General features: G+C 38.9%; 1 protein-coding gene across 1 annotated transcript in view; it reads right to left on the bottom strand.

Annotated features, from left to right (window-relative positions):
• Positions 1 to 1,159: 1,159 nt before the first annotated feature.
• The window catches only part of LOC119267956 (DNA gyrase subunit B, chloroplastic/mitochondrial-like), a 23,364-nt gene continuing 13,511 nt past the window's right edge, over positions 1,160 to 11,012 (bottom strand). The window contains exons 10-21 of the mRNA XM_037549424.1: positions 10,648 to 10,718; positions 8,457 to 8,598; positions 7,599 to 7,697; positions 3,766 to 3,894; positions 3,562 to 3,676; positions 3,285 to 3,352; positions 2,855 to 2,968; positions 2,638 to 2,754; positions 2,065 to 2,118; positions 1,873 to 1,978; positions 1,559 to 1,689; positions 1,160 to 1,471 (exon numbers count right to left, since the gene is read on the bottom strand). Of these exons, the coding sequence (XP_037405321.1) occupies positions 1,403 to 1,471; positions 1,559 to 1,689; positions 1,873 to 1,978; positions 2,065 to 2,118; positions 2,638 to 2,754; positions 2,855 to 2,968; positions 3,285 to 3,352; positions 3,562 to 3,676; positions 3,766 to 3,894; positions 7,599 to 7,697; positions 8,457 to 8,598; positions 10,648 to 10,718 (1,215 nt within the window). The 3' untranslated portion in view covers positions 1,160 to 1,402. The remainder of the gene's footprint in view (positions 1,472 to 1,558; positions 1,690 to 1,872; positions 1,979 to 2,064; positions 2,119 to 2,637; positions 2,755 to 2,854; positions 2,969 to 3,284; positions 3,353 to 3,561; positions 3,677 to 3,765; positions 3,895 to 7,598; positions 7,698 to 8,456; positions 8,599 to 10,647; positions 10,719 to 11,012) is intronic.

The following is an 11,012-nucleotide window of genomic DNA, read 5'->3' as shown; positions in this document are numbered from 1 at the left end:
GACATGACCGAGACGTTCTCCGGTCAATAACCAACAGCGGGATCTGGATACCCATGTTGGCTCCCACATGTTCCACGATGATCTCATCGGATGAACCACGATGTCAAGGACTCAATCGATCCCGTATACAATTCCCTTTGTCTAGCGGTATTTTACTTGCCCGAGATTCGATCGTCGGTATCCAATACCTTGTTCAATCTCGTTACCGGCAAGTCACTTTACTCGTTCCGTAATACATCATCCCGTGATCAACTCCACTTTTATTATTGCCTCTAGGGCATATTTCCAACAAGAACCCCACTTTAATCAATAAAATTTTCCTCTTAAATTCGCAATAGCCAGATTACAATTTTGATTTTTTGTTTGTTCTTCATTTGCGTGCAGGAAATAGACCCTTGTGGTCAAGTTGACCGTGCTCTGGCACGGTCAATAACCTCTCGAAGTTGCTTTAGCGATAGCTAAGGCGCGACGTCTTAATATGATCATCGAATCGTCAAAGTCAACTTCCCTCGAAAACAATAATTGCCATCTCATTGAAAGATGGGATACCTTCGCCCTTATGACTGTACCAACCTCGAGCATACACACACGTGAACGTCAAGAAGAAAATTTGGAAAACAAACCAAGACAGTCGGTTCAATAAATCAAGTACTGATAGCATGTGTCGACTGTTTTCGTTAACCTTTTTTCCTTTTAGATTCTGATAAGTGCCACACGTATGACACGAACATATGACAACTCCAATGGCAAATTTAGCGATACCAGGATGGCAATTTTAGTTGAAGCATGACAAGTTTCTTTTCAGATAACAAGTTTCAATTTTTTTTTTGGTGGGGGGGGGGGGGGTTGCTTTTTCTTTTTAGATACAACTTTAGTTGTAAAAAACATCAGTGGCAGATTGCTTCGTGCCACACGTGTGGCATTTACCATTTGGGTTTCTTTTTTATGTGAAATCCATTAACCTTATTTTCTCAGGACGTGATCAAATGGGGCAATACCGGTTCTGAACGCGGCTGGTGAGCAGGTACACACTTAAAAGCTTCCATCCTCCCGTGTGAAGAAAACCATGCATGACTGGATGGGTAAACTGGAGCACGGCTCAATAGTAACAGGAATTCAACTACTGTAGCACAGTCCATGGATTTGATGAGTTGCCAGCTGAGTGAGCAAGTTGACCACTTCCAATGATATTGCGGTTTAACCCCCGCGTCAAGATGAGTTGGGTACAGCGTGTCAACAAATGAACGCACCATTCATGTTACAAGCACCAGGGGATCAACCCTTTTCTCCGTTCTAGCCTAGATTGCTACTAAACTAGCACCAAAACAACTTCTATGTCGAATGGGTGGCAAGTTGTGGTCTTTTCTATATCATACACAATGGTCAACCTTGTTTAAGGTTCTCAGATGTCAAGGTGATCTAGGTTGACCATGCTTGCGGCCTTCTGGATTAGTTCCTTCCTGTATTCAACCTGAAATAGAATGGTGTAGCGTCAAAGTGAAACGTTATGTAAACTCGCAAGCAGAACAAGTATCCAGAATGTTCACCGGTTGCTTACCCGAGCACCCATAAGAGATGAGAACACAACATTGGCCTCTGCAGCATCTTCGACCGTTAGCTGCTTCAACAGCCTCCTTTCAGGATCCATTGTTGTTTCCCACAATTGTAAGGGCATCATCTCGCCCAAACCTATTTAGCAACCAGGATAAAAGGACACGGTAAATATCTGCCATCAAAATAACAGAAACACATGCCATAAAATGCACATGCATGTCATACAAGCATGTACGAGAATATTGTTCACCATAGTTCATAGTCGATCATTATTTCCTTGGATATTCATAGTTAGTTGGATGGGTTGAAACACTGTACCTTTGAACCTCTGGGTATTATAAGAAGCATTTGTAGGGAAGGTGTTGACTAGCTCTTTAAGATCAGCCTCATCATAGCAGTAGTGCACTTGTTTCCCACGCTCAACCTAACACAAAAACATAAATATCAAGTACAAACTTAAGATCAATAACTATTTATTCCAAAATTCAAGTGCTGGGGTCATGATCGAACCTTGTAAAGAGGAGGCACACCAACATAGATGCAACCTTCATCGAAAAGTGCTCTCTACAAACACAGTATGAGAAAGCAAAGCTTCAGTGATCATGTTGCAACTTGTAATCATATGTAAATAGGTACTGGACAGCTGCGCTTAAAAGCGCATACCATTTGGTAGTTCAACTATAACGAGCATGTAAATAGGTGCTTTGCTTACAAGCACATCGTCCAGATAGACCTCGAGAGTGCAATTGATCATATACAAACCAGAACCCAGCCATCCCAACCCAATCCAACCATACCACTTCCTTATGGCAAAATTAAGACCCAAATACACAACCCATATTTCTTCCCCATTTCTCAATTATATTGAGCCCAGCTCCAAGCCTATGATCCGTACAATCAGACAATATTCACTTGGCAGGTAGCCTATGATCCGTACTTCAATAAAGCATAGACATGCATGTGTATTCAGTGGAGAAGTGTGTTCCCGTGCTACGTGAGGCTCTCATGTGCCTCCACGGAGGTACCTGCTTCAATACCTCTAACAGTTAGCATATGATTCAAGATAACTAAGAGCAGAAGTACCTGATATCTAAAGAAGAAAGTGAGGAGAAGAGTCCGGATATGTGCACCATCTACATCAGCATCTGTCAGAATAACTATCTTATGATACCGAAGAGCTTCCTTCTTAAAATCCTCACCCTGAAAGAAGTAACACCAATAGATGTATAAGCGCATACCATTTGGTAGTTCAACTATAACGAGCAACAGTAGCAGAAGTTTAGAACAAAACAACATGCACCTTCACTCCTAATCCAAGACCAAGAATAAGATTTTGGATCTCTTCATTTTTGTACATGGCTGCTTCATCCCTCCTCTCAATGTTGAGAATTTTGCCCCTCAGAGGCAAAATGGCCTGCATCCATGATTGAAGACATGCTTAGATCTGAGTGAATGCCAGAAATATTATATGTACGCTGAAAACAAATTCGATACAGAAAACCATATTATGAACTTCCATCTCGCATTTCATAGTTAGGGCATTGTCTACCTACACTAGCAGTGTAAGTAAGAATTAGTCAAGTAAAACTTTTCCTGTAAAAAGGAAAACGAGACACTGTATACCTATAATTATTTATTAGTCCTAATTTCACCCAGAATATTGCATTGTTTTGAAAACAGCTGTCATTATATCATGTTAGTATCGCCAGATTGAAAAGGAAAGGCTATACCTGAAATTTCCTATCCCGGCCTTGCTTTGCACTACCCCCAGCCGAATCACCTTCAACTATGAAGATTTCTGAATTCACGTGTGAACAGCAAAAGTCAAAGCCTCAACATAAGATAGTAAATATAGTGATTTATAACAAAAGCATAGAACTGGAACTGTTAGAATTGAGAAACTTCCTGTCAAAAGAAGAATGTGAAGAGATGTATAACAGTCAATTAATTATGCTAATCTGCATAAAAAGATGATGCAAGATTTTCCCAGCACAACTGGCAGCTCACCAGATTCTGCAGGGTTAGAAGATGCACAATCAGCAAGTTTCCCAGGAAGTGAAGAAGATTTCAAGACACTCTTTGTCCTCACTAACTCTCTAGCCCGCTTGGCTGCCAATGCAGCCTGCAACAGAAAAATATGTCATACACTCCACTCGAACGAAAAAATGAGTTCTTGGGAAGGAGTTTTGCTACAATAATGAATAGCAATACCTTGAGAGCATTAAGGGACTTGGACAGAATTGAATCTAAAACATCTGGATGTAACTCCAAGTATTCAGTTAGATTTTCTTGAACAGATTGTTCAACTATTCTTCGCACTTCTGGATTTCCCAGCCTGGTCTGTAAAAGAGAAGGAAAAAGAGAAATTGAGCAATCGTTATGGGAAAAAAGTGTATGGCATTAATCTTCTAGCACATCTCCACCACTATTAAAAGCAAGAGTTGAGTTGGATTCATATAACATCAACCAATCAGCCCTATGGTTGCCTTCCTCCTACAGTCTACAGTTATCCAATGTTGCATCACCAGTTACTAATCCATCTTACTCGTAGCCCTTAATCGCCTATTACTAATGCATGAGATTAGGTCAATGATGTGCAGCCGAACAACACTCGCGCCATGCCCCGCAGCCTCCCTTGTTCCACTAAGTTAGACAGCAGATCATAGATGTACCTCTAGTAATGTGCTTTCCACAACGGGCTCACATTTAAGAATCTTATAATGTATAATGCGTGTGTGTGGGTGGGTGGGTGGGGGGCATAGCATGGTACATTGGTATCTGAACTTGGTGTTGTTGTTAATTTGATATCAGGTATATGCTTATCTCATATAGTATGAGCTGTCTTTAAAAAAAGAAAATGTTATTCCAAAAAATTCATATATGGGTATTCGGAATTTGATTCCAGGGTATGAAACCTACTGGATAATAATTCAGTTCCGAAACACATAAGAAATAAATTAGTTAAATATTTGAATTCGTAAGGAGATACTTTTGGAAATAAAAAAATCCATATTTGTTTTCCAAAATATAAAACGACCCAAAGGGGCACATCCAACTAATCTCGGCCATCAAAACATGTCAATCCAACGATCTAGATTGCTCCGATGGCGAGCGCTCAACATGTTTAGCATGCAGTTAATATCATACCAAATATCAATATCATGCAAATCACATAATTAACATGCAATTGATATCCTACCCAATATCATCGTGCAATTAATATTCTACCAAATATCAACCATCAACGGGCAATTAATGCTCTACCAAATTTCAACGTGCATTGCACATACGCCTTTACTAGTGTGTTCCAAACTTGTCAAAATCAACAACAAATGATGGTATTTCCAAAATCCATCATAACTGAATCATGAGTTTGTTGCCTATCTTAAAATATGCATGGAAGGAGGTGCTTTGTTGATGATCCTTATTTTGGTTCAGATTGCTGAAACCATATTCTGGTTTAGACTCATATTTTGTTGCTTTATTGATTAGCAAAAGATTGATTTGGGCCCTCTAACCCTGTAAGACTGTAATTGTTCAGTTGTAACCTCAAAACGAGTACAAAGTTGATTTGATCCTCTCTACAAGTTAAATAACCTATTGTCTATTGAATGTTTGGTGTGTCTCAGTGATTGATTAGTTAAAGAACCTACTACTATATACAGCTAATTTCATTTGTTAAAAAATTATGGTGCAATAACTACTAAATGTATGCAGTTAAAATTGGTTGGTTAGCACATTATTATTACAATTTCAATCAATATGTTTTGCGGATTTGCCAATATGGACAAATAACGGTTAGTCCCCTAGAAGGAATTTGGCAATGCCTTTGCGGTCTAGGCAGTGGTAGTTGCAGGATATTCAAAATGTGTTGTAGAGGTAGAATGGCATGCTAACACTTCTACTTATTTTTGTATGCACTCAGTTTTTCCAAAAAGTTATACCAGTTAAGCATGATTTGCAAATATACATGCAATGTCAACTTGCCCACAACTATCATTCATGTTAGCTTTGGAACCTACTAATTTTTTAGCAAATGACTTTACTTGCCCTATCATGTTCCCTACTGAAATTTTCAGGGGACACCTGGCTACACTTCACATTAAGTACATAAAATAGTCCTTATCTCACTTCTAGCCAGTTCCTTATTTTGCTTATTCAGCTAAAATTTGAACTAATTGCTCTGGTTTCTTTTTTGTTCCTTTTAGGCTTTAATCTTGCAACAATTGAGGTTCTAAGATGAACTCACATTAGAAGACCTAAAGTAAATCAATCTCCATTTTATCCAGGCAGGGGACCTCTTGAGCCACTAGGTTATGACCTTTAGGTTAGGTTGGTGATGGTTGTTTATGCAAAAAAAATCCCAAATAGTAGTTTTTGTCATTAAGAAATTTTGTACAACTGTATCTAGAATAGTCATTTATTTTATATCGACATACATGTAATTCACCTGTGGTAATATGTGTTGACAAGGTAATTCACCTGTGGTAAAATGCGTTGGCAAGGCCACGAGCTCTGCTTCATAACATAATTGAAAAACTAAGTATGTTTGAGGATAACTAATTCCTGAGGAAGATATATTTTTAACCTGATCCTTGGTTTCCTGCAGCAAGGACATCTTGAATAACCGATTGTTTGTAGCATCTTGACTGGAATTTCGGGCGGTATATGAGATCAGAATAGGGGTACCAGGTTTTCCCCGATATTTTGCTGATTTAGACATGATGTGTGATCCTGTTCTTATAGGATGATGATATCTAAGTGCATGCAAACTACAAGATATGTCCGGAAAAATTCTTGTGCAGGGTACAATGTCAGTCAAAGGCCTCACATTGAAAGACGTCACTAAAGGCATAGTTATCATCACTGTAAAGAAACACTATCTTTGTACATATAATGTTCAATGGTAGCACCGGATATATGGGTCTGTTCAACCAAAACTGACCATACCACAATATTGGCTAGCCCTTAAGAGCTGCCTGCTGTTTGGATACATGTCAAATGTCTGGCTCGCCCGACCTGCCAAAGGTGCGCCCGTGTGTTCTGCGCCAAAACATTGGCGTTGTGCTCAAGGCGTAGAAAACCTTCGCCAGAAAATATGCTCTGGCTCACATGCTCTTTACCCAGTGAGACCCACCACATCACTTCCCTTTACCCATCCTCTCACACGCAAACAATCGGTCGGCTACCCCTCAAGCTCCTGTAGCATCCTACTTGATTTTTTTTTGTTTTGACGTGAACTTCCTACTTGAATAATAGCAGATGGATCTCCAGTTTCTATCTTGCTCTCAAATTAAATTGGTGTGCATGGTGATATGTGGGCAAAATACTACTTTTGTCTTGGCACTTTGCGGTTAATTAAGTTTGTACACAAATCTTGTAACTGAATGGAAATTAAAACAAATACTATAAGACCCAGGTTGCAGGTTGCAAACCAAACAAAGGCCTACCATTTTACCAACTTTTTGGCAGAAATAGTGGCTATAATTCAAACAACAATAGCTTACCAAAATATTGGTCATGCCCTTATTTTGGTCATGCCAAAAATTTGGCTGGGCTAGTTGGGGCTAAAACTAAACAAGCCCTATATGCTGGATCAATTATTGAAAATGTTTTCATTGTGCTTTTGTGATGCAAAGAGAAACGTTGTTGTTCAGGGCCTTGATAAATCATTCAATGGCTTTAAACAGATGAGCTAAGATGAAACTCCTTCGAGTTATCCCGTTAGTTATCTTGTACTCCCTCTGTCCCAGAATATAAGAACGTTTTTGATACTATGCTAGTGTTAAAAACGTTCTTATATTTTGGGACGGAGGGAGTAGTTATTTTTCTTTTCATAGCTTTTTATATGAACAAGTGCGCCCATTGTTTTGTAGTGTCACCTTAGTGTACAGTTTTTGTTTACGGTTTTTTTCACGTCAACAGTTTTCTCAGTCCAAAGAAAGACAAAAACAAGACAAATTAGTGTAGATGTAAAAATAGATTTTCCTGTTCAATGTCAACACATGCATTGCACATACACGGTAACTCGTTCCTCAAGTTACCTTTGTCTGCCCTTCAAACTCTGGATTAGGGACCTTCACTGAAATAATGCATGTCACTCCTTCTCTTACATGCTCCCCACTCAAGCTAATGTCTTTATCCTGCAAAAACCATCATTTGTTTAGAAAAATGCCTCAACAAATTACAGATCCAGCTTATTCAAATATTCATTCAATGGAACAAATAAGTAGCACCCAAAGTGCAGACTGAAAAAATATATACTCCCTCCTTTCCGGTTTATAGGGCTCAATTTCAAAATCTCTTCAACCAAGGTAGATGGTGAGTGGTGGCAGTGGCGGTGCCAGGAATTCATTCATGTGTAGTCAATTCAAACTTGTGTAGTCATATGTATGTATTTATGATTTTTTATTCTTAATATATACTTATTGTATGATGTTATTGCCAAAAAACTGTGTAGTCATTTGACTACACAGCTCATGCATGGCTTCGCCACTGAGTGGTGGAATAAATTTTGTAGTTTGGATAAGTACTTAATTAGGACGCTCGTTTTTCTCAAAAAGTTATGTTTATCGATGTATTAATTACAACACATGCATGCATGACCACAAAATGTCCATGAACTTCTACATGCATTGTGAGTTTTCTCCTGATACTTGCATCGGATGATTTAATGCACCTCGAAATCCAAACATGTGATGGTAAGTAGTAGAATTGTGACTTATAAAACGGAAAAATGAAATTTTTGAGATGAGACCTGCAAAACCGGAAAGGAGGGAGTATACAGCTGTTACTACGGTCCTTTTCAAACAAACTTTAACAGAACGGTTTGAAGTCAGAAGGCTAGAGTTGTGAATACCAGGGAAGAACAAAAATATACAGAATGTGCTATCAGTTATAACCTTCATAATCTTCGACTTCTTTGCAAAGCTATTAATTGTTCTTGTCAGGGAAGTTTTCAGCCCCTCAATATGAGTACCACCATCAATAGTACGGATACTGTTGGCATATCCTAGCACTGTATCAGAGTAGGAATCAGAGCACCTGTAAATCATGACAATCGATTGTTTCAGAAAGGCATACAATTCTTCTCTAGAGACAGAGCAAATGAAATGTGACAAAAGCTTCGAAATTGACCATGAAACGTTGTGTTAAAAAATCCAAATAGCTTTTGCTACGTGCCAGGAATAATGCCATATAGCCTATAAGGGGAGGAAAGAGAAACCCTTACAGCTGTTATTTCTAAATGGTCAGCATTATTACTTTCCTTTGGCTAAAGGTCAGAGCTGGTGCTGCACAGTGCACACTAATTGATTGCATCAGTGAAGACTGAAGAACATCACAGGTAAATATTTAGCTTACTAGTACACCCAAAAGCTCAAGCTAATTGTGAAAGACAATATGTACCATAACTCCAGCACTAGTTCTCAGGGCTTGTTCTGTCAATCCCACGGTACTGTTGTCGAAGCCACAGAAAGGCTAAGAGCATGTTGGGTTGATAGCCAAAACTTTGCCAGACTTTTCTTGCTCAATCGTGGCATTCTACAAAAGGTTGGTCACCACAGCTTTGGCAAGTTTGGAAAAGATGAGCCTAACAGGCTGCTGAAAAAGCGTGGTGTGCCACATCTGCGGCAAAATGAAACAAGCAGCTGCCACACCTAAGGCAATGTGTACCTGTGAACTAAATATGTCCTAAGCATGCAGAACTTTTTGGCTAACTTCCGTAACTTGTGGGCCAAAAAAATGGAATCACAAGTGAGGCTAAATATGCCCTTAGCAAAAAAAAAGAGTCTGACAAATGTGGCCAATTAGATGTGTGACTAGCAATAGTTGTGGTAGTGAACCAAACACCATGTCTAGCCTGCCTAACTTTCTTAGGCAAGTTGTGACGAACTTTGGCCTCCAAGCAAATACCCCGTGATCAAAAGAGGTATGAAAACTTGCATTTTTTTTAATTGTGATAACCAGGTCTCAAACTTCAGAAATCATGACTCTGATACCTTATTGAGTTGCAGGGACCAACCAGTTCACCTAAAGCTCAAATTGATGGGGAAAGGTTGGCAACATGTTCATGCTCATCAGTCTCAAATATATGCATGATGACTACAGCGATATTAGTTAATATACAGAGCCAGTGAGCTACACATCGCCCCTCCAACAAAGAAAGGTTTACAGTATTTCATCTATAATGCTAAATGGCTTAATCAAGATTGTAGATCACAGCATGTGAACCATCATGCCAAGAGGAGGAAAAACTATCACGGTTATAGCAGGCTATCAGGCAAGCTATGGTATACATTGCGGTAGACTAAAATATTCCTCAGTATTTGAAATATGATGTATACGTATGTAGTGAACAATACTAAAACTGTATATGTTGATCACTGTGATCATACAATTAGGAAATAACGTACAGGAAGAATTCATCTTCATCACTGCATAAATACAGGGGAGAAATTTGGGGTCCATTTCATTAATATTTCTTATCTACAAGATCAAACTGATTCACTTTAAGAATACAAATATGGTAAAGAAAATAGTTGAAAGACAATCGGTGGTTAGGAATTCAAATGGAATTGGCACGTGCAGCATAGTTGTAGGGTTTAATGAAATTTGACGAACTCGACAAAGTTTATAAATCAACGCACCAGTCTAGCAGGGGAAATTAGAACTATGAACTTGCAAGGTAACAGGAAGTTGAAAACATCATACTTTAAGCCATCTTTAAGCACATCTGATGAATTATGAAAGATAAGTTCGAATAACTGTAATTAACACTCAGTCAAATATAAATCCAAAATGATACTGATGTAATCCAGATTTTGGTGGCAAATTTCAGGAAGATACGACATTCAGTTTAGAACCTCTAGTAGTATAGAACACAGTATCAGAAACTTAGAAATAAGAATCACGTGTATAAACTAGAAAAGAGAACAAATTATCAGTATCTTCAATCAGATAAACCACAATTATTTGCTACACAGAACATGGAATATATAAGCAAGTTCAGTGCCTAACACAATGGTGGTTTTTAACTTTACACGTTACTTTTCCTTTCTTAGCAAAATTCAAAGCCGAGGAAATATACTTTACCATTGCAGGGAGACATCAACAATTATTCCATCCAATTCCTTTCTGAATGCTATTGGGTCGTGGAGGGGTTTCTGGGAAAAGAATCATACACAAAGTAATAGTGTTAGGGTCATTATGGATATATCAATATAATTTGCAGCTTGTTATATGCAGCAGAATTGGCCTCCAATCTGATGGCTTGGTATAACTAAGTAACTAACATGCACTCTACTGGCCTTACTGTGGGTGGGATCAGGTGATGCTAGTCTCTTCAGAGGATTATCTGTCACGCACCGATCCAGAGGATTTGGGGAGAGAGGAGAAGGGGGATCGGGGTGAGGAAGAACAGAGGAGTAGGTGAGAGTGAGAGAGATGAGACGGGGGGG

Source organism: Triticum dicoccoides, chromosome 3A (genome assembly GCF_002162155.2).
Source record: "Triticum dicoccoides isolate Atlit2015 ecotype Zavitan chromosome 3A, WEW_v2.0, whole genome shotgun sequence".
Classification (NCBI taxonomy): domain Eukaryota; kingdom Viridiplantae; phylum Streptophyta; class Magnoliopsida; order Poales; family Poaceae; genus Triticum; species Triticum dicoccoides.
This window is presented reverse-complemented; position numbering and strand designations above follow the sequence as displayed.